This window comes from Balaenoptera musculus, chromosome 7, assembly GCF_009873245.2.
Source record: "Balaenoptera musculus isolate JJ_BM4_2016_0621 chromosome 7, mBalMus1.pri.v3, whole genome shotgun sequence".
Taxonomy (NCBI): Eukaryota; Metazoa; Chordata; class Mammalia; order Artiodactyla; family Balaenopteridae; genus Balaenoptera; species Balaenoptera musculus.
The window spans coordinates 92,067,181-92,091,520 of NC_045791.1; the positions used below are offsets into that span (position 1 = coordinate 92,067,181).

At 38.4% G+C, this 24,340-nt stretch overlaps 1 protein-coding gene across 1 annotated transcript in view; it reads left to right on the top strand.

The window, feature by feature from the left end:
• XRCC5 (X-ray repair cross complementing 5) overlaps positions 1 to 24,340 on the top strand; it is a 97,109-nt gene that overhangs the window by 48,724 nt on the left and 24,045 nt on the right. The window contains exons 15-16 of the mRNA XM_036858502.1: positions 5,206 to 5,299; positions 6,776 to 6,845. Coding sequence (XP_036714397.1) covers positions 5,206 to 5,299; positions 6,776 to 6,845 — 164 coding nt within the window. The remainder of the gene's footprint in view (positions 1 to 5,205; positions 5,300 to 6,775; positions 6,846 to 24,340) is intronic.

Consider the following 24,340-nt stretch of genomic DNA (forward strand, 5'->3'; position numbering starts at 1 on the left):
AAGCTATTTGGAGGGAAGGCGGTAGTCAAAACCCAGAGCAGTAATACTGTCATTATCAATGAAAACATTGAACATTTGAAAAGATCTACTCTTCATGCTGAACCTGTTCAATTCCTAGTGTGGAAGTGATTTCTTCAGTTCAAGAGGGTAAAAGCACCATCTGACATTGCATTCCAAAAATGTACTGAATATTACCCTTATCATAGAAAAGCATTGCTTCCCTTAATGTTGCTGAACACCCTTGAAATGAAAGCATCATCTCTTGGACAGAACTTACATGAGAATAGGGACATCTGAGGTCTGATCCTGCCTATGGAACTAATATGTGATCTTGATTTCTTTTTATCTCTATATGCAAATAGTGTAAAGTTTTCTACTTTTTTCAAGTCCCCTAAGACCCCAGTCCTTACTTCCTGTCAGAGGCCAACCTCACCTGGTTTTACTGGCTAAGACTTCAGACTCCAGGGTCAAGACAGTATGAGTTGGTCCCCTTGCTCTGCAGTGTGACCTTAGGTGCAAGTTGCTTATCCTCCCTAAGCCTCAGTTTCCTCATGGGTAAATAGGGATAATAGGAATAACTGTCTCATAGAGTTGTCATGCAGGTTAGTTGAGTAATATATGCTGTTCAGTGTTGTAACCCTAGAATGGCACAGTGCCTAACACATAGTAAGAATACAGTGTTTGTGAAGAGATGATTTACAAAATCCTAGCCCTGTCCCTAGCACATTTTCAACAACTACGGCAGTGGCGACGATCATGATGGTGATTTCACAGAGAAAATAGAGGCCAGTAGGTGGGAATGTCTCAGTTTTCTGGCCCATCTTATCTAAAAACATATCTGTATTGCATCTGCCTTTACTTCCTTTTTTCCTGTCTCAGTGGAAGAGGGTACCTCATCCTGTCCCAAGTTAATCCTTTCACCTGTGTCCTGGGATGCTATTTCTGTCCCATCTGGTACCTCAGTCCACTGATAATTTCTTCCTTCCTTCTGTATCTTCAGCTGCTGCCTCTGTACCAACTCCTTTCCCTCCACACATTAACATTTTATTTCTTTCCTCTAAAAGAAAAGGAAGCAATCCCCTCAGTTTCCTCTCTCTCATTACTACCTGTTGTCATCATCTTTCCTTCCATAGCCAGGCTTATTAGCAGAAGAGCCTATACTGCTTCTTTTCCTAGCACTCACTGGCTTGGGCTTCTGCCCCCACCACTGCCCTGAAACTGGTCTTCTAAAAGACACTAACTGCTGGATTTACTTAAGCGTGGCAGTCCTTTTCTTTCTTGACCTCTTTGTGGCACATGACACTGTCAGTTATCCTTTCCCTCTTGAAACTCATATGTCTTCCTTAACTTCAGATTCTCCAGATCCTTCTCTCTCAACCTTGGACAGGCTCCCTCTCAGACTGCTCTGGGGGCTGTTTTTCTTTCCCCACCAACCGTAAATGTTGATGTTTCGTAGGACTCCTCCTCTGAAAGAGCTCACGTTTATTGGACACAGGCATGTATTATCTGTTTGCATCCTTTGGGCCATCTTATGAAGTAGGTTCTTTTATTCGCTTCACCTTAAAGCTGAGGCCACTGAGGCTTAGAGGAGATAAGAAACTTGCTCAGGATCACAGCTGGTTAAGCGACGGAGTAAGGATTTAAACGCAGGCAGTTTGACCCCAGAGCTTACCCTCTCAACGATTATGCCAGACTGCACATCCTAAGACCTTTATTATCAATATTTCACATATGGGTCTCCAAAAATAACTAAAAATCTGTCTATCCTAATATACTTCCATCTCATCCACTGGATCTTAAGTGTCTACAGATAACTCAAGGTCAGCATGTCCAGAAGTGACTTCATCACCTTCTTTCTCTTTTCACACCCGTTTCAACCCCCTCTTCATGCTATTATTCTCTATTTCAGTGAATGACACCTAATTTCCAGGGAGTCATCCCTTTTCTTCACTCCCCACATCTGATTGGCTTACCAAGTTGTATTAGATTTACCTCAAGTTCACTCCTTTTGCTTCAGGTTAGTACAGTGGCTAATAGCATTGATTTGGATCAAAACCCAAGTATTTCTTTTTGATAGTGGTTAAAATTGGCAAGTTGCTCTGTGCCAAGTTGTGATAACAAATACCTGCCTTTTAGGAGGCTGTTTAGGAGAGTGGTTAAAAGTCCAGAGTTAGCTGTGGACCCCTTACTGTGTGCTTTAGCCAAGGTCAGGCCCTTTTGAGCCTTGATTTGCTTAATTGTAAAGGGACAGTAACAGTAGCTAACTCATATGCTTGGCTTAGTGACTGATGGTAAGCATTGTTTTTAAAAGGTTAGTTCTTACTAGCATCGCCCACTGCCATTGCTTTTACGTAGGTTTCATTTTAGCCTGCTTTACTGAGATAACCCCTTGACTGATTCCCCTAATTCCAGTCTTAGCCCCTTCCCATCCATTCTGCATTCTGCTATCTGAGTGATTTTTTTAAAAACAAATCTGATCACATCACTCCCTTGCTTAAAATTCTTTAATGCAGTGATTCTTAATCTGTGTGTGTTTGTGTGTGATGGACCCTTTGGATAATCTGATAAAAACTGTGAACGCTCTCCCCAGGAAAATGCCCTAACATAATAAATTTTGCATATAGTTTTAGGTGGTTCACAAATTCCTTGATGTCATCCTTGGATGCCTGATTAAAAACCTTTGCTTTCATAGCTTTCCCTTACCTTCAGCTTAAGACCAAATTCTGTTACACAAATGAGAAAACCCAGATAAGCAGAAGGAAGAGAAGTGTCTGTCCAGCTACCTGGAGCACCACTTTCTTTCCTCACAGTTTGTGTCTACAATTTAGATATTTTCCATCCTCATCTCTCACTACTTCCCAGCTTGCACTTCATGCCCCAGCCCAATACAGCTACTTGCTATCCTCTCAAAGGGACATGCTGCTTACCACAATATTTTGTTAATTGCCTGTTTATATAGTTATCTTTTTTATTTGGCTGAACTTCTTGAAGGTGATGATTATGTATTAACTTTTATATATTTAGAATCTAGAGCCTAATTTAGGATTAAACTGCCCGCGTTTAAATCCTAATCTATGTGTCCACACATAGTAAGTGTTGGGTAAATGTGTGGCTAAAGAAATGAATTACAAGATTTATACTCATATATGAAAGAAAAGGAGAAAAGGAGAAAGAACAACAAATTATCCAGGGTCCCAACATCCAAATGCAGCAGCTGTTAACACTTCTGTGTCTGCTGTGACCTTGCATGGATAATGTGTACCTTCCAGAGCTCAGCTCCCTCATAGATAATTTGGGGATGAGAGTCATTGCGCTTTCCCACTTCAGATAGACATTATGAGTTTAATATATGTAAAATTCCTAATTAAATCCTGTTAAATGATTCAATCTTGAGATTATTAAACATATTAAATTTTCACTACTTTCTGCTGTTTTCTGGACTTGCCTTTACCTGCCCAGTTCTGGCGAATTAGTATATATGTCTCCTTATTCTTCCTTCCCTAGAATCTTATTTGGGAGGGTTTAAGAAATTCTTCATGTGATTCAACCTTGTATTCTCACGGAACTTAGCATAGTGCTTTGTATATTTAATGCTTCTTAATACCACTATATAAGTTAATTTGTATTTTTGGAGGAGAATAGGTAAATAGTTGATATGGTACTTTTTGTTGTAGTGTTTTCCTGAGGAACAAACTGAAGATCAGAGAGGACAGTAACTTACTAGACTCTAAACTCTAGACATACAAAAATTAATACACAGTCAATACCTTCAAGAAGGTGTAAGATTCCAGGGCTAGCCAGTGGCAAAACTGAGACTAGAATCTGGGTCTTTTTTCTCCAAATCTTCAGCAGTACCATGTTGTCTTTCTCTTGGGAAGAACTGGCAAAGGTTAACTGAGTGGCTGTGACTTTTTTTTTTTAAAGAACTCAAATTCTGATAGAATTTCATGCTGCCTCAGGTTTGTGCAGTTTCCCTCCATTTTTGCCACCAAGGCTTTGTGTGTTTATTTCTTATTCTCCTTGAAGGAAAGGGCTCTGAATGACTCACCCCTTATCTCTTCTTTACTTCTCAAAAGGAAGAAAGCAAGTGGTGAATGGGAAAGATGTCAAGTAATAAAACTTAATTCTTGTTTGTAAGGCCGTAATGATCACTTTAGTTCTTTCATCTAGCTGTAAGAGGAGATTCATTGTTGAAGTATCATTGAATAAGCTAACTTAGGTCTTACTTTGCTTTATTTTTATGATAACCTCTTCAAGCCTCACTGTCTGAAAGTTGGGCTTTTGAATAAAAACATCACATTCAGAAATAGTTACTAATAGTACTCTTAGTTACTAATTTCCCTTCTCATTCAGCCATTTCTTGACAGCTGCTTTTGCCCCAGATTGATTATTTGTCTGGGAGAAAAATCTTCATAATCTCTTGTGTTCAGCAGGTTAAGGGAGATTATGGGCAGAGTCTTTAGATTTTTTTTCTCCTTTGCAATTGTCTTGACCTCCTTTTGACTTTAGGCAGGCTGTTAAAGCCAGCGTGTTACTTGAAGCAAGATGTTTGATATACTTCCTCGGAGTCATCTTTCCCTTATCACACAGATGCTTTTGGACTCTGTTAGCATATTGCCCAAGACAGAATTAGGTTTATAAAGGAACAGATTAAAAGTTTTCTTTTGAAAGTGGTTTTTTATAGTTTAAGACTCTGTAAGAGCAAGCTCTTGCATGTTTAATTGAGGATTGTCTAGTAAGTTTTGACAGCTGTAAGTAGAAGCTTATAAAGCTCTCACATACACGATGAAGTAGACAGGTTATTAGACACAAAGGTCTTCTATGTACGTGGAAAGCTAATAGCTATCAATTCTCAGGCAGAAACTAGCAAATAATAACTGAAGGGTAAATGGGTTTCTTACTGAAATGCTAAGTATCCATTACCTATGCTTGCAGTTTCATCTTTTGAAAGGGCTTTGTGATGCAACTGCTAATTCTGATTTCCGTACTGCTGGAAACAAAGCCAGGGCTGCTCCAGTCAAGCTGTCAGGAGTCCAGAGGGTGGGAAAGGGAGGCAGCCGTTTGTAAAGGAGGACTAAGTGCAGCTGCTTATTTTTGAGTCTTGAAAAATAAATTTATACTTTTCACATTAGCAATTCTGGGTTTTGTATTGTTTGTTCTGTTTTAAGGGGAGAGAGAAAAAAAAAACATTTATTTCTTTTCTAGCCATGAAGAGGGACCCACCTCTAAAAAACTGAAGACCGAGGGAGAGGAAGCCCACTTTAGTATCTCCAGCCTGGCTGAAGGCAGTGTCACCCGTGTAAGCAGAACTTGTCTGGTGTGCTCCCCTCTTTCAGGAAGGTTGGGGCGTGGGGAGATTGCATCAGTTTTTGTTAGTCCTTTAACATAGCACTTTCCTTGGTCCTTTCAACGTATAAGCCATACATGTCCATCCCACACTTTTTCCTTTCTTCCTTTAATTATTGTCGGTGAATTACCTATAGAATTATTTATATTGATATATAGTACATAGAGCACTATATAGTATATAGAGCATGAAACATCACTTTCGTAGAGTTTTTTTGGTAACTTCATTTTGCAGCTTTCTGTTTAGTCACAATGGTAGGATAAGTGGGGGGTTAATGATACGAGTCTTAATCTCCAAGTATGTAAGCTTTAAGAGTATAACTCTCTTTTTTCTAATATACAACTTCATAACAGGTTTCACTAGTTTAGGATTTCCCCAAACCAGGTATCCTTTGACACTTGAGATCTTCTTTATTTAATGGGATGGTTTTTGGAACTTGAACGTATTGCCTTGTTTTAAGTGGCATTATTTTGAATCAGTGGATCTTAAAAATTGTCCCTTACTACTAGCCAAATATATAGGAAGGATAGCTAACCCTAGGGCATACCTTTTCCCCACCTGAAAAAGTAATGCTCTCAGAAAAACTGAATGTCTGAAAAATGATTTGGATTTTATTTCAATGTCTTGTAGTAAAGGAAAAAATATCATGACCTTATTTATTCTGGGAGCTTTTCTGACTGCTATACCAGAGCGGACTGGAAACTTTAGTACATCTTGTACCAACATTTACCAGCCATTGTAGAATCCCACTGTCTCCTCCCCCTCGAGCTGAACTTAAGCCCTATTAAGGTTGGGATCGGAAGGTAAAAGACATGGGTATGATCAGAAAGTGCCGTATAGTGTGGCAGAGATTATCATCTTTGAAACTTTCCCACCGAGCACTGATTTGCTTTTACTCTGGGGGACATGTTTAGTTCGGACATTTGAATAGTCTACCAAAACTTCAATGCCAGAGGGTCAGCAGCAGCCCCCAGGAAGGACAGTTCAATGAATTAAGCATCAGGCTGTTATTTCTCGTGTCATCTTAGTGGAACAAAGATATTCTGAACTGACCCTGCACTGCAGAATCCTCCCCTTCCTAATTGGTTGGGTGTCAGGATGGACAGGCAATCTGCCACATAAAGCCTTCAAACTGGGCTGCCTGGTGCCTTGGGTGCCTTGGGTCATACTTCTGACCCCTCTGGAAAGAAGTCAGTTTGCATGAGGAGAGGTAAGTGAAAATAGGGACAGACGACAGCCCTTTGACCACAGGAATCCACTAGCTTTTAACAGATCCATAGAAATGAAAATGAACAGAAAAGGGCCTTCACTTTGTCTTTGCCTCTATTTTATGAGAACTCACTTATTACATTAAGCTGTCTTGTCTTGCCTGGGTGCTGCCAAAAAGAGAAGTGACCTGCAGTTTCATTGTCTGTGGGTGTGTTCTAGGTTGGAAGTGTGAATCCTGCTGAAAACTTCCGTGTTCTAGTGAGGCAGAAGAAGACCAGCTTTGAGGAAGGTAAGAGATGTGCCGTAGGCTTTGCAGTTAAGGAAAAGTGGTTAATTAGGTTAACTGATTTAAGTCTAGACTAATAAGTGTCACCTTTGGTCATAATGCTTTATACAGCAGTTTTCTTTCCTGGTGGATCTTTGTGACTGTCCCTTGTTAGTAAGCTCACCGAGGTAACATTATGAGCACAGGAGGGTAAACTCAGCACAGGTCTGCTAAACAGAGACGAGCTAATTTGTAGGTCTCCCTGTTAAGAAAACTGTGGGCCAGAATCTTGGAGCTTTTAGTTCCACTTCAGTGAAATTCTTTGGAAATAAAACGTTTTTGTGTCATATCTTCCTGTTTTCTGAGACATATAATTTTTGTTCTCTCCTAAGAGTTTCAGCGCCTTGACAGTAATCTTGAAAAGACCTTACTGCTGCCCTTCGATTTGATCCTTCTGAAATTGACCCTGTCCTCACATTTTTCTTTTCAGATATAACCTAAAATTCCATTTAGGCTTGAGCTGATATTAAAACAGCTTTGAGGGATGGATAGAGGGTCTCAGACTGACATTCATTCACTTGATTGCATTCAGGTTCCTGTTCATTCACCTTTAATGAATGGCAGCTGGCAATTGTAATCCTGCAGGTTTGTGTACATAACAGTATTGCATTCATTATTGCTACCCAGGGTCAGGACTGGGAGCTGCCTTCTCTGAGTGTTTATGTTCATGTGTGCACAGAACCTTCTCTTCCAACTTCTTGGCATTTTGGGGGAAATGAGTCCTAAATGCCTAGAAACACTACAGCTTTTTAATCATCTATAGTACCTAGCGTAGGTCTAGGGGCCTTACTACTTAGAGTGTGAGAATCCTAGCAAGATGCCTGGACTTCCTGTGCTGTTGCCCAAAGGCAGTTATAACCAGCTGAGAGCATATAATCTACCAGGCCAAATCTTGTTGGTGGGAACACAGAGGCCAAGCCCATGAGAATTTCCTGAGGAAGACCAGCTCCATCCTCATGGTAATCTGCATTCTTTTAGGTGGGGTGTGTACGTTTTGTGTTCTGAGAATGGGGAAGAGCTTTTTGCCCTGTTAAAGACTGACGTATAGAAGAAAACCTTGAGTTTTAACATAAAACAAAACTACATCTAAATAGAAGGAGGAAATCTAAAATTAAAGTGACAGCTTCCAGAAGGATTGGGGGAAACAGTACTTCAGAATTTCTCTCCTTCAAATACTGGGTTAATCAAAGGAGGCTTTCACAGCATTGTACCTGTGTTGTCTCTTAGGCTGCATATTGTGACTGTGTGTTTGGAAGAGGGCAGAAACACCGCTGTGACAAGTCAACAAACTTGGTCATCTATCATGGTTGTTGTGTTTTTGAAGAAAGATTGAGGCCTTCTTATCTTTTGATGATATGTTATGGATTACATCAGCCAAAGTCAAAGGTCGTCCCTTTGGAAGTAATTGGTCTTGCTGGTTGATGTAGGTGTGATCTCTTCAGGGACTAAATCTAGCATCATCACCATTGTAAAGGCAGCCTACTAGTTAGTTCAGGTCATTGTGCTGGCACTTACTCTTTGTCTCAGTTATTCCACATAGCAATCCTGCAGAGTCACGTGAGCAAGTGGAAAAAATATTAGAGCTTTAACAGCTGGTGTCAGAATTTTCTGAAAAAGAAAATTATGTTTATTGGGAAAATACTTTGATAAGTCTTTGGAGTAGAGACTGAGTCTGTGTCCCCAGGCTTGGTTGTTGGCCAGTGCTGGGGTTCAGAGGAGGGGGAAGCTGCTAGCACCGTAGAAGTGGGAGAACTGGAGCTAGTTCAGGAGAGAAGGGGATGAGAACAGGTAAGAGGGAGAGGAAGTGAATGAATTTATGTAAGGGCACAGCATTCTGCAGTATGTTCCCAACTCATGACTGCAGATACTTGGTGTCAGTAAAACTCTGGAATGCTTGGCTTGAGTGCTCCATCTGGGGAAACTGGTGAGGAGGCAGTTTTGGGTCTGAAAGTCCTTCATGCAGAGCAGAGAAAGCTCCTGAGAGCACCAGAGGCCAGAGTCTAAAGAGGTCATGAGAGAGTAAATTCCTGAGAATTTGCTTACATCTTAGGAAAACAGTGTTTCTCCTAGGCTAATTGGGGATTTAAAGCAGTCTTGTGAAAATAACAAGGGCAAGTGGCCCCTCGACGGCATATAGATTATAATAGGTACTATTATTATTATTCCCATTTTACAGGTGGAAAAACTGTAAAACTGGAAGAAATGAACTTCCGCTCCAAATCACAGAGGGATTCAAATCCATGTCTCCTTCAAATACTGGATTTTTCTACCTAGCAGTACTATTTCTCCTGATTCCTAATGCCTTCCTTTCCTACACGCTTCTTTGTTTAAACATTATAAGGTCAAGCATCTTAAACCTTGTGCCCATAGATAAGATTTTTGATGAGTTCTTTGATGGTTCTTTTCTGTTGAATGTGACTGAGTCCTGGCACGGTGTAGTGCTGTGATGGTGGATGTCCCTCTGTACCTCCATCTGGGACTTATCAGTCAGAGATCTCCAGTGACCTCACAAAAGCAGGCTCTGCAGAGCTGCAAGAAAATGGGACTGCCCACTTGTTAGCAACTAGTTCTGTTTCATGGTCCTCACTTGGCTTCCCTATTTTGCTTCAAGCTCCAGAAATTTTGTTTCTTCATTACTTTTCTACTTTTGTTCTTCTGCTTGGATATCTCTTTGCTAAGCTCTTTGTGAGCCAGGACTCACCTTGCAAGCCCAAAGTACCCCTCCAGACTTAAAGCTGCCTCCCTGGTATTGGTCTTCTAGAGGCAGAAGCCCTTCTCTTCTCTCCAGTGTATCTGTTTTTTAAATTCAGTTGCCAAAAGCATGATTAATAATAGATAGTTTTACCCTTAGTCAGAACTTGGCCCTTTCACCTATTGTTACAAACTAAAGTATGGGTGTAATTCCTTTTCACCCGTACTAGTAGCAGAGTCATACTGAGAGTATTGTGACCCTGTCCCCTTGACATCAGCAGTAGGCAGCTACACATTTTCTTGTCTAGTTTTTGGTGTGAGGGATGCTTCTTGTCCTACGATTATTGGCATAGAGTAGATAACACTGAACCCCAGGAACGTGTTCTTTCTGGCTGTTGATGCTTCTGTAAGATGTCTCTGATTCTCAGGTGCTCTTCTTTTTCTGGTCCCTTTCCTTCTCCCTCACTACCCACCCACTGTTCTGTTACTACAGTTTTAAAATAGAAAATTCTGGACCACAGCTGTATATATAATAATCATCGCTCAATTGTGAAAGTGGGGTTGTTTCCCTCACAGAGTATTCAGAAGCACATCAGCACCATCATCTGTGATGTCTGTTGTGTGTAGTTGTGGATTATTGGGAGAACCTGAGTCCACAGAGTTCTCAAAGACTCCTCAGCAGTGACAGGGTGGCAGAGCTCCGTTCCACCGAACTGAATTCACAGGAGCCTGATTGGTTGAAAAACCAACCTGTCAAGAAAAGGCATCCTAAGTAGAAGTGGTATGGACTCCTATTTGGGGTCTGTTATTTAACATTAGATTAATGTGCAGTGAGTGTAATGTGCACACATCCATTTGATAGATGATGATCACTTTATTCCGTGGCTACTGAGATATTTCATTTTTCTCACATCTCTTTCCTCTCTCTGACTTTGTTTGGATCATATCTCATCCTCAAGTCTGCTGCCTTTGTTCTCTAACCTATCTTATTCTCATACATCAAACAACATCCTTTCAATTTTAAAGGACATTTCTTAAAATTCACTTCTGCAAGATCTCCCAAAACTAGGCAGAATGTTATTACCACAATTAGTAATAAAATTATATTATTCAGCAAAGTCAAATAGATAATTTTTTTCAACTCTGTGTTTGTGGGTAGAGCACTGTCCCCTTTGTACAGCAGTTTACTTAACGCACATTATATGATTTTCTGCCATGAATCAAGCCTAACTTGTGGATTCTCAAGACTTGGGATCTAGGAGAAATTTCCTCTGCGTGTGTGTGTGTGTGTGTGTGTGTGTGTGTTATGTATTTTCTTTTTTTAATGGTGTATTAATCTTGGGTATGGATTATGTAACCTATCATAGCTCTTTGCAGATAAACATAAGAAGATAAAAACATGGCCTTTATTATTTTGCACAGAGCTGGTAAATTTAAGAAAAATAACCTCCGTTAAATACCTTGAACGTCTTGAAAGAAGGATACTAAATACAAACAGAACTAAAATTTTGAGTATCTTTAGCTGTATAAAAGTTTTGTTTTGTTTTTTAACAGTTTGACATACTTTCTTAGTCCTTTCCCAAAATAGCAGTGATCCACGTAATCACAAGAGAGAAAATACATGATTACGTATTCTAGAGGTTTAGTCTATACTTTTATATTTTTTATTAAATATCTTACTTGTTCTTCACTAGCTTTCTTTTTGACTTGTCTAGTTTTAAACTGTTAAACTCCAGAACTTGATGATCCAGGCTTATTTTATACCTCACTTATCAATGACAAGTAGTCTCATTTGAAAACAAAAATCAGTTTATTTGGAATTGTAAAGGATACCTACTAAAAGGGTATGTTATTATTTGACATGGTAACTGTGTATCAGTGACCCTTAGGGTCTTGTTCATCTTCTGTGTGGCATGGATTGAGGCCCAGAATAGTTGAGATGATTTTCCACAGATTATTGCAAATACGCGGATCAGATTCCAGAGAGCCAATTCTTGGCCTCTTGTGGCTTAAACATCTTCATTGGTTGCCTACATTTCATTAGACGGCACAGCACTGCTCTGAAGTTTACATTTTAATATAATAAAACTCATTAAACAAATAATTAAAATGAAATCATTGAAATGAAGACAAAAAGAAAAAATAAAAAAGACATGGCATAGAAATCAAAGACCATCATATACACACAGCCACTTTATAAGTAAGTGTTTTCAGTTTTCACAATTCTCCCTAAAAGGCGTCTGTCCATTCTTACTCAGCTTCTAGCATCTTTTCAAATTCCTGTCAACCTGTAGATCAGAATATCTCTAATTACGGAGTATGGCTCTTGTAAGATGTAGCCTGGCTATCTGTTAAAAAAAGAGAGCGTACAAATCCTGTTTGCTATAGGTAAGCTCTCAGTGAGCACCAAGATTTCTTCCTGAGAGCATTAGAGGACATCTATATGTGATACACGACAGCATTTTCATTCTCCCAGTGTTTTGTTTTCTCGTGCCAGGTGGTAAAGTTGCTTGCCTTAAACCTGCTGAGTATTTTTTTCTCTTTTTATGTTAAAAATAGAATATTTTTCCCTCTGGCTGAAAATGTGGAACTCATACGAATGCTTTCCCTGTGTCAGAACAGCTAGAAGAACAGAGTTCATTCAAGCCTGCATTTAACGTAGTGACCCACTGGCTTGCTTTGATGACCCGTGCCAGCTGCTGGAAACACGGAATTAATGATGGGTGCTTTGGAGAAAGGGTGTGTTATCCAACTTGCTGTTGGAGATCACCCTTGCAGGAAGTGCTAATGAGAGTGATTTGTGAAGCAAAGAGCTGTTGAAGTGCTTACGGCAATTTGGTTTTTTCTTTATTGCCTATAAATTCATGGTGCATGGTAGATCACTGTCACGCAGAGCATTGCACTTGGTTCTCCTTGAATTGGAGAATTGTCTTCACGATTGTTTCTTAAGCCCAGCTGGTTGATAAAGGAAACTGATTTCAGGTTGTGCTGATGTGCAAACTGCTTTCATCAATGACTTAAAGTGACTGCTTGTGGCAAACAGCAGAAGCTCTTAAACAATTAAGATGTTTAGGAAAGGATGTTAGGCTTTTGTTAAAATAGTAACTAATGGGCTGAAATGTGTTAAGAGGAACCTAGAAACAGCTTGGAGTCCCATTTAAAGGCGATAAAAGTATTTTGGTCCCCTCCCCTTTCAAATTATAAGCGCAGGGCAAAAACTATGCTTACACAGAAAGAAGTGGCAAGTATAATTTGGTACACTTAGTCCTGTCTGTTTCCATGTCTACGTAAAATTTTTAAAATGGCATACTAGTTTCTTTGGTCAGAAAAGGGAGTGAAGTTTGGTTCAGATATAGAACACAGTTTCAGCAGGGCTTGAGAATATTATCAGTGTAGATGTCCTTGGACATAAATTAACTTTTTTTTTTTTTGCAGTTCCTTATGGACAGTTGCAGAAAAATCTTTAGTTAATAGTTATGATTAAAGGCCCTGCTGTGGATTGAATTGTGTTCCCCCCAAAATTCATATATTAAAGCCCTGACTCCTCATGTGATGGTATTTTGAGATGGGGCCTTTGGGAGGTCATTAGGTTTAGATGAGGTCATGAGGGTGGAGCCCTCATGATGGGATTAGTGCCCTTATAAAAAGAGACACCAGAGTTTGCACTCTCCTCTTCTCTTTCTCGCTCTCTCTTTTTTTTCTCTGTGATGTGAAGGTGACTGTCTGCAAGCCAGGAAGAGAGCCCTCACCCAAACCTGACCATGCTGGCACTGGCTTCCAAACTGTGACAAAATAAATTTCTGTTGTTGAAAGCAGCTAGCCCATGATATTTTGTTATGTCAGCCTGAGCTGACTAATACAGGCTCATTTTCTTTTCCTTTGTCAGATTAAACTGCTGAAATCCTGTATTTTATCTCTTTATGTCTTTTAGTGGTAATGAGATGCAGCTGTAGCACTCAAGCTAGTCACTGTATTTCATTGGTAGGCCACTGGATTCAGGAGCCATTTCTTATATGAGAACTATCTAACTATAATTCTCTTGCCCTTGGAATCTAGTAGTGTTTCCTTGGGGCACTGAGGATAAGATTTACTGTCTGAGCTTTTCAGCAGTTATTCTGTAAAAGAAACATCTAGTGTCTCCTTTCTGTCTGTGGTAAATCTCCACAAATCTCTCAGTTAAATTGCACTTATTTATTGCCAGTTTTTAAATAGTTCATTGAAGTATAATTTTCTACTATAAAGTGTACTCATTCTAAGTGCAATTTAGTGATCCTTTATAAATGGAAAAGGTTATACAATCATCACCACAACCCAGTTAAAGAACTTTTCCTTCAAGTCCAAAAAGTTCCCCGTGGCAGTGTGTAGTCAGTTCTTTTTTTCCCCACCACCGCCTCAAGCAGCCATTTTCTGTCTCTATAACTTTGTCTTTTCTGGAAATTTTACATAAATGGAATCACTCAATATGCAGTGTTTCACATCTGACTTCTTTTACTTAGCATAAGGTTTTTGAAGTTTGTCTGTGTTGTAGCATGTATCAATAATTGACTTCTTTTTGAGCTGAATAATATTCCATTTTAATGAATATGCCACAGTTTGTTTATCCACTCGCCAATTAATGGATATTTGGATTGTTTCCAGTTTTTAGCTATTACAAATAATGCTGCTATGGACATTTGCATACAAGTCTTTGTATGTTTTCAGTTTTCTTGGGTGGGAGTGGAATTGCTGAACCATATGGGAAGTTTATGTTTAACTTTTTAAGAAATAGCCAAACTCTTTTCAAAAGCGGCGTACCATTTTATATCCCCACTGGCAGTGAATGAGGGTTCCACTTTCTCCACATCCTTGATAACCTTGTATTGTCAGTCTTTTCAGTTATAGCTATTTTAGTGTGAATGTGTCAGTGTATCATTGTGGTTTTAGTTTGCAGTTTCTTAAAGGCTGCTAATGATGCTGACCAGTTTTCATGTGCTTATTAGCCATTCATATATCTTCTATCTTGTTTATCATTTTTTTATTCTTCTATGGGCTGTCATATTGTTGTCATCTGTAAGAAATCTTCGCCTAGCCCAAGTCACAAAGATTTTCTCCTGTGTTTTCTTTTGAAAGTTTTAGGTCTATAATTCATTTTGAGTTGATTTTTGTAAATGAGTATTTGGTAAGTGTGTAGGTTCATTGTTTTTCAGAGGGATAACTAATTGTCCCAACACCATTTGTTGAAAAGACTGTCCTTTTCCCATTGAATTGCCTTGGCACCTTGTTGAAAGTTATTTGACCATAAGTGTAAGAGTTTATTTCTGTAGTCTTCAATTTAATTACATTGATCTATGCCTGTCCTTCATTAATACGTTGCTTTGTTTACTTTAGCTCTATAGTAAGTTTTGAAATACTGTATCATAAGTCTTCCAATTTTGTTCTTTTCTAAAATTGTTTTGGCTAATCTAGGTCCTTTACATTTCCATATAAATTTTAGGATCAGCTTTTCGATTTTTAGGGATTTTGGTAGGGATTGGCATTGAGTATATAAAATAATTACGGAAGAATCTCCATCTTAACAATATTGAATTTCCTAATCCATGAACATGGATTCTTTTTCCATTTATTTAAATCTTGTTTACTTTCTCTCCATAGTGTTTTATAGATTTTAGTGTACAAGACCTGCACTTCTTTTGTTAAATTTTTGCCAAGTGTTTTTAAATTTTTAATGCAAATGTGAATGAAATTTTTAAAAATTTATTTTTGGATTGTCTTGCTAGTATATAGAAATATTGATTTTCGTATATTGGCCTTATATCCTGCAGCCTTGTTAAACTTGTTTATTAGTTCTAGTTTTTATATATTCCTTAGGATTTTCTACTTACAGGATCATATTGTCTGCAAATAAAGGCAGTTTTACTTCTTTCTAACTTGTATGCTTTTAATTTCTTTCTTTTTCTTTTTTTTTTTTTCTTTTACTGGCTGGAACATCCAGTACAGTGTTGGCTTTCAGACTTTCACCATTAGTATGATGTTAGTTCTGAGTTTTCTCAAATTCCCTTTATCATCTTGAAGAAGTTTTCTTCCATTCCTATGTGATTGAGAGTTTTTATTGTGAATGAATGTTGAGTTTTGTCAGATGCACGTTCTACATCTATTGAGATAATTATGTGGGTTTTATTCTTCTATTTATATGGTATACTATATTCATTGATTTTCAGTTGTTAAACCAGCCTTGCATTACAGGGATAAATTCCAGTCAGTCATGGTAAATAATCCTTTTTGAATGTTTCTGAATTCATTTTGCTAATATTTTGGTAGGATTTTTGTGTATATGTTCATGAGGGATACTTTTCTGTAGTTTTCTTGTGATATCTTTGTCTGACTTTGGTATCAGGGGAATACAGGCCTCATAGAATGAGTTGAGAAGTATTCTTTCATCCTCTTCAGAATTGGTATGATTTCTTCTTTAAACATTTGATAGAATTCACCAGTGAAGCCTTCTGGACCTGGTTTCTTTGTGGAAAGCTTTTTAAAACTAATTCAGTCATTTTACTTATGATAGAGTTAGTCAGATTTTCTATTTCTTCTTGAGTCATTGGTGGTAATTTGTGCTTTATATGAATTTTTCCATTTCATCTAAGTTGTCTGATTTGGTGGCATAACATTGTTCATATTATTTTTCCCTTACAATATTTTTAAGTTCTGTGGTTTATAGTTATATGCCTGCTTTTATTCCTGATTTTGGTAATTTGTATCTTCTGTTTTTCTTGGTCAGTCTAAGTAAAGGTTTATGGGCTTTGTTTCTCTTTTATAGAAGATCCTAACTTTTAGTTTTATTGATTTTCCTCCATTATATATTTTTAAAATTTCATTGATTTCTGCTCTGATCTTGATTATTCCCTTCCTTTGCTTGCTTTGGATTTATTTTGCTTTTTTTCTAGTTTCTTATGGTGGAAGTTTAGATTACTGATTTGAAACTTCTTTTCTAACATAGGTATTTATACATTTTCATCTAGCCAGTTCTTTAGCTGCACACCATGAATTGTGATAACGTGTTTTCATTTTCACTCAATTAAAAATGCTTTCTAATTTCTTTTGTGATTACTGTGACCTTTGGATTATTTAGAACTGTGCTGGATTATTTAAGACTGTGTTGCTTAATTTCCAAGTACTAGGAAATTCCCAAATTTATTTCTGTTGTTGATTTTTAATTTAATTCTGTTGTGACTGGAGAACATATTTTGAATGGCTTCAGTCCTTTTAAATTTATTGAAACTTGTTTTATAGCTTAGCGTTTAGTCTGTTCTGACAAATGTTTCATAGCCCTTTAAAAGAATATGTATTCTGTTGTTGCTTGGTTGAGGGTTCTGTAAATGTCAATTTGGCCAGTTTGGATGATAGTTTTTTCAAATCTATATCTTTGTTGATTTTATGTCTAGTTGTTCTCCATGATGTTTTGAGTATTGAAGGTTATTCACCTTGAGACCTTGTGGGCTATTAAGACCTTTATAATTTTTGCCTCACCTAGCTAAACAAAAATCTAGAAACCCAAGTGAATTTCTACAGAGTACCAATAAAGAAAACATTGTCAGTTCAAGTAATAGAGTGTATTTTAAATAAAGGTCTTCAGGTATTGGAGTTTAAAAAAAAAAAAAACTTAGATGTATGTATCACAGGATTATGTTTGTGTTTCAGAATCCTCTGCTTCATGGGAGGAATTCATTTACATTAGTAAATGACAAGCTTACTCAGTACAGGAAAAACTGTGGAGATTTCAGGAACTTGTTAGCAAGTCTTAGTTCAGTGTTTAAAGATTGGGAAAATTCATAGGTTCATTGCTCCGTCCTTTCATTTGTTTCTTCTTTGGTGCTCTTTTTCTCAAGCATGGGTGTATTTTGTTTGATTCATTATTTGCCTCATACATAAGTTTGGATTATCCCAATTATCTCATAATTGTCCTATTTCTAATTACTCTTAGATGGACTATAATGAAGCCAGCAGGACTTATACATTGGAATTTTAAATGTATAGAATTACAGGGAGGGTTGAATCTACAAACTAATGATAAAATTTGCCTGCCACAAATCTGATTCAAATTGGTAGACTATCCTGAGGACTGTGGGTGAAATTAAATAATTTCTAAGGTCCTTTTTTGTACTCTCCTTTAAGTATATGAGTAATAAACAGAAGGAAGTAGGTGGTAGAGAAAGAATAAAACAAAAAAGAAATAAAAGGATCAATGAAATAGAATGGTCCTGAGTAACTGCCATCAGTAAATGTCAACCCATGAAAAATGTCGTTCCATTTAGAACTCACTAAAAATACAAACAATTGCTTACTGTTAACTTATGTAATAGTCTCTTATATGTTTCAAGATGACTTAATTGCTTCTTCGGCTTCTCATTAAAAAATAAATACATGCTCATTGGAAAAAAGTCAAATAGTAATTCAGTAGTACATAAAAAGGGGAACTCTCTTCATTCATTGTCCCTCTCTCTTCCAAACCCTCCTTATACCCACATTCTTTGTCTTGCTTTCTCTCACTTCATAGGAATAACCCTGTTAATCCCTATTAATGTTCTATATCATAGTCAAGATGGTTAATTGTTTTAGTGTATGGTAAATTGAGGTTATAGCCACAGGCAGTACATTTTAGAGAACCTCCCATTCCTCATGGGATCAAGCAACTTGACCTAAGAGGGAAAAAAAGAGTTTACAACAAGATGGGATGGGGCTAATTCATACTTAGTAAGTGACAACAACAAAGATGCCTGCATATATAGTCACGATAATGTGGAAATGATATCTTATCCACACATACCTGCATACGTCTTACATAGCCCATTACTCTTTGTCTATGTATTTTCCCTTTCCATAGAGCTTTATTTTAACCATTTATATCGCTATAAAATTAAGGTAAAGGGTGGTGATCAGAATTCTAGACTGTCCATTCCCCCAGTGATAGCCAGTACTGAATACACAGTGTATGGGTTTAAATTGAAGGAACACAAAAAGACATCTTCATGTCTTTTAGACATGAAGCTTTTAGAGGAGTAACTCACTGAGGCCTTGATCATTTATTCATCCATTCAGCAAATGGTTGTTGAATGCCTATAATGTGCTAGTCATTGTGGCAAGATACAGACAATAAACAAATAAAATCTATGTTCTAGGGCTGCTGTAACCAAACAAACTGGCTAGCTTAAAACAACAAAAGTTTATTTTCTCTCAGTTCTGGAGGTTAGAAGCCCAGAATGAAGGTCTTAACAGGGTTGGTTCTATCTAAGGACTTTTGAGGGAGAATCCATTCCATGGCCCTCTCCTAGCTTGTGGTGACAGCTGGCAATCCTTGGTGTTCCTTGGCTTGTAGATGCATCACTCCAGTCTCTGCCTCATCTTCACTTGGAGTTCTGTGTGACTGTGTCCAAATTGACCTCTTCTTATATGGACATCAGTCATATTGGATTAGCTCCCGCCCCTTTATGAACTCATCTTAAATTGATTACATCTGCAAGGACCCTATTTCCAAATAAGGTCACATTCTGAGGCTCTGGAAAGAACTTGAATTTGGGGGGGAACACTGTTCAACTCATGACAGCACTATAGAGAAAACTTAAAACAGGATAGTGGGATGGTGAATGCTGGGGTTGTGATGGGCTTGTGATTTTATGTAGAGTATCAAGAAAGCCTTGTTGCTTGGTTATCGTTTGAACAGAGAATTGAGGAAAGTGGAAGATAGAGCCCGGTGAATATCTCTGGGGAAAGCTTTGCAGACAAGAGGGAGCATTGCCCAGGAGCATCAGGGAAACCAGTGTGGCTGGAGGAAAGAAGCGGAGGTGAGCTCAGAGAGGTATCTGGGGCACATATCACACAGGGCCTCCTAGACCTTCTGCTTTTACTCTGAGTGAAATGGGAAACCACTAAAGAGTTCTAAGTAGAGGATGATCTGATTTAAAAGGCACTCTGGCTGCCGTGATGAGAATGGGCAAGGTTGAAGTAGGCAGATGAGTTAGAAGGCTACTGCAGTGATCCAAGTGAGAGAGGTAGTGATGGAGGTAGCGAGAAGGGGTCAGACTCTTGATATATTTTGAAAGTAGACTTGGCAGGTTTTGCTGGCAGTTTGAAAATAGGATGTGAGAGAAGGAAACAAGTCAAGGGTGACTGTTAAGTTTTTGGGCCTGAGCAACTGGAAGGAATTGGCATTTACTGAGAAGGGAAAGACATACTAAGTTGGTTATATAGGTCTTGACTTCAGGAAAAAGTCCTGGGTTATAAATATAAATCTGGGAGAAGTCATCATAAGATGGTCTATAAAGACATGAGAATGGGTGAGATCCTTAAGTGGGGGAAAGGTGTGGGATCTAGGGCACAGGTGGAAGGGGTAACTTAGATAGATGCACACACAGATAGTTCATCCAAGCCAATAGGAAGGATGCAAAGTATAGGTATAGAAGCAGGTGGGTTGACCAGTTTGAGGAAGAATTCATGGAAGAGGCTGGCATGACCTGAGCCATAAAAGGCTGGATAGGAAAGGGCCCAGAGAAAGGTATCCCAAGTGAGGCAACAGCCAAAGTGAAGGGGTGTCCTAGTGCTATGAGTGCTAATAGGACTTTCTCCAGAAATAAGGGATTTTTGTTACTGCTGTTATTTTGTCTCTTGACTTTACTGTTGATGAGCATTTCTGACCACTTTGGACCATTTCTAAGTTTCTTCTAATTTTCTAATCACTTTCTAATCCAGTTGTTTCATATCTGTCTTTTTCTTTCCATCCTAAAAAACACTACTCTAATTTAGGCTTTCATTATTTTACCATTGGACAGTTATAGCATCCTGTATTAATTACCCTCAAAGTTCTTCTTGTTCAGCTCATCCCATATGTTGGTACAGATTTAGCTTCTTATAGCACAGATCTGATTATGGGTCGGCCCTTCTTAGTCACTCTCTGTTTCTTTGAAATTAGTCCCCCAGCCAAGACTTTCCACAACCTTGTCCCATCCCACCATTCTAGACCCATATTTCTACAGGTCCCCTCTGTACACCCTGTACTCAAACCAAACTGTACTCCTGCTAATACTCTTGGCTTTCCGGCTCTTCTGTATGTTTGCTCGTGATATTTCTTCCACAAAGAATGTCCATTCTTTTTTCTCACCCCCAAATTTCCCCTAAAGAGATTCTTGAGGTTTAAGAGCCAGTGTATCCTGGGTTACTAATGCCCAGTAGTAGTTTTATTGTAATATGATTCATTATCAAAGATGCTGCTGCTGGTCTACCATCAGTGGGACAAATAAAACCTCTATTTTTCTTTTTATGCTTTCTGAGTACTGCCGGCTAGTAGTAATTTTTTTGTTTCCATCGCTGTCTTTAATAATAACGATTTGAATTTTTGAATTACAACAGAACTAATCCTCAGGTTCTCTGGATTGATTTATAAATCTTAGCCTCATCGAAGAAGAAGTAGAGAAAAATAACATCTCTGTATTTTGAGCTCTAGAATATTATACAACTTTCTTCACAAAATCAGAAAAAGATTAAAAAAATGAAAGAAAAAAAGTGAGAGGTCCTTAAGGAAAGGTACAATATAAACACAGTATATCATTATTTACCAATTTTTAAGAAGATTTACTACATGGAATATGGTTTGAAAATTTCTCGTACTTGATATTTCCATTTAAGAATGAGTCAAATTCTTGAGGCCTTGTAAACCACTGTGCGCTGCCTCCCCTCCTCCGTCATCCACAAAAGCACACTCAGCTAGTGGCCGCCTGCTTCTCCCCTTGCTGAGGAGTCTAGTCTGACTCATCACTCACTGCATCTCTTCAGCTGATACATGAATTTCAGTTCCATTCAGTTACCAACTTGTAATTGGATCCCATTGCCAGATTGGTCTGTTCCAGAGCATCTTCTCTTGGCTGCACTGTTTCTATGGCTGCTTGGTTCCTTCTGCCAACTTCCTGTATTAGTTTGATGACGTCCACTCAGGGATGAAGCTAGACAGATACTGTAAAATTACTACAGCACTATTAGTACAGTATTACTACTGTACTACTGTCATCTTGCATTCTGCCTCCCTCCTACCACTCATCTAGAATGGGATCAAGTCTAGACGGTTAAGTTCTGAATTCTTCTGTATCACTTTAGTATTTAGTAAATTCTCATATTTTAGTATGCTTCACCAAGTTTTAGAATTTGTTTTAGGACCTTAGAAAATTATGGAAAAAGAAAAAAAGAAAATTATGGAGGTGCTCTTTCTCTGCCCTCTCCACTCCCTACTCCCAACCTCAACGCATACTGCCAAGCATATAGCATGTACACTATGTAAATGAGCTAAAAAAATCACTTCCTCATTTGATGAAAAGAACTTCCTTTAGTTTCTTTCTTATGTTAGCATCATGTCCCAGTTTTGCACTACTTTAAGTGCACTCCTTTGTGGAAATGGAGGAATTAGTTAGACTAAAGAGTGGATGTTCTTTGTTCTTTAGTTAACTGCTATATGCCCTGTAAATATGAACTAATAACCTTCAGGTTTTATGGGACATGTTCAGTGGGTCTTTAATAGTTAAATTGAGTGTTTTTAGTAAAAAAATTAGAAGACCATAGAATGCCATGAAACCCACCCATTGGCCAGCACACTTAAAAATTTCCAGCTGACTTGGGAACAGGTCTGGTCTTACACCCAAGTTATTTAAGATGAGAAATATTATTCATCCAGAATGAAAAAGACTTGTCATAATGTTCCCTACATAAACTTGTCTTGAAGCCATTGGGCTGAACCAGATGCCACTTCTTTAGTTTCTCATTAGCTTACACTATCACCTTTTTTTCTAGAGTGAGCTAAGACCAAGAGACCTTCAAAATCTTTCTTCCTGTGGCTACACAGTAGGACTCCAAAAATAAAACAAGAGAGATCTCATAGTCTGCAGGATTGGAGTCTTAACAATAAAGGTTTTGCATTTACTCTGCTCCTGTGCCTGGGGCTTTAATTTAACACATCAATGAAAAGTTAGCATTTAAAAAGGGGGGGAAAACACCCAGCAGGACTTATTATTAGTGCAGTTTGTAAGAAATGACTGCATTTAATGAGAAAATCGCTAAGCATGGAAAAAATGGGCTGTGACTAAACTTATGGAGCTTAAACGTTGAGGTTTTAATTGAGTTTTTTAGTTATTGGTAAGAAAAATAATAATAATAATAAAAACAACCAGGGCTGTATCTGTACTGTTGAAGCGGTCGGCGCTTTATATACCTTCGTACAACTTCCTGTGCTACTGATCGTGCATAATATTACCGCTGTGGTATTCTCTGTCATATCTACTGACTTCTTCTGTTCTTAAAAGGCGGGCAGGCGACTTCTTCTGCCTGCTAGATGAGGAAGTCTGGGGCAAAGAATCTAGCACAACAGTTTCTGAAAGGGGGAAGGAAGGGTGGGGCAGAGGCAAAGTGCAGGACAGAGCTGTGTCTACTCCACCTGCTTAAAAATAAGACAACAATTGAATGTCACTTTCAGGTTCATAAAGCTTCTACTTTTTCCCTAGTTCTCAGTTTCTTTTGTTGCCACCAGTGATTTATTTTTCCCCAGTAAGCAGATTTCATTAAAGACTGCAAAACTATAAACGGGAGTAACACCCTACCAAGGAGCACAGACGTTCAGGACAAATTCTTGGGATCTTAGGTCCAAACTCTTTTGGAAGTGGAAGCAGAAAGGGTAGTAAAGAAATAAATCAGCGTAAAATGTCATGTAGAGGAAAAATATTTAGGATACCTTTTTTTTGTACTTACATTTTCAGAAGTGCATTTGCTCCTGAAAGGACATGAATACCATGGGAAGGGTTCAGTCACTTCTAGTTACTCAGGTTTATCAACATGGCCAACACAATTGTGTGGAACCTCTTGGCTGTGTTTCACCATAAACCTGAAGGAAAGGGAAGTGTATGTAGCTCACCCTTCCCCTGTGTGTACCAGGTCTAGGGGGAGGACTGGGGCAGGTCCAGCCCCTGCGGGTTGCATTTTCCAGGCTCCCACAGCTGCTAGCTTCCTACTGGGTTCAGGCAGTGTGAGAGATGGGTGGGAAGTAAGGAAGGAGGGAGAAGCCAGGATATTTCTCTTTTTCCTTTACCGAGTAGGGCAGCAGCTCCAAGTCCTCCATGGTTTTGGCTCCCATAGGATAGGCCCCTGAGCTTTAGTTATACCCCCTCTCATTTCTTTTCTGCTCTGTTCTTTTTTCCTCCACAGTGCCAGGGGTGCTAGGAGCATCTTGCTGTTCCTAATCTCTGGGTTACAGCACCCATTCTCAGTTGGCTTAATAGTTCTTTATCACCTGTGTAACAGTTGACTGCATTAAATTTCCTGGTTAAATATTTAGTGATTTCTGTTCTTCTGGTTGGACCCTGGCCAATAATACACAAAGCCTCTAACCACAATGGCCAATTTATATCCTATAGTAAAGAGACACAAGGAAGCTTCTTTATGACAGATTTCTGTTTCTGTAACCTGTATTAAAACACAGACTTGTTTTCTTACCAGGCAAGTGTTTCTTGTTAAGTTTTTGCTTTAAAACAGTGATTGTAATTTACATGTGGATTTAATTGGTGGCAGACTGGACTACTTGCTTAGATTTTTATTTGATGCTGATAGATGTTATTCCTTTTAATTCTCTTAATGACTGACCTGATCATATACTTATTTGATTTAAATGCTTGATCTTTATTGTCACCGTATTTTGTTTTATAAAGATGCCATTGACTATGTAAACTGTTCGACATTTAAAAATGATTTAACTGCTGACATCTGCA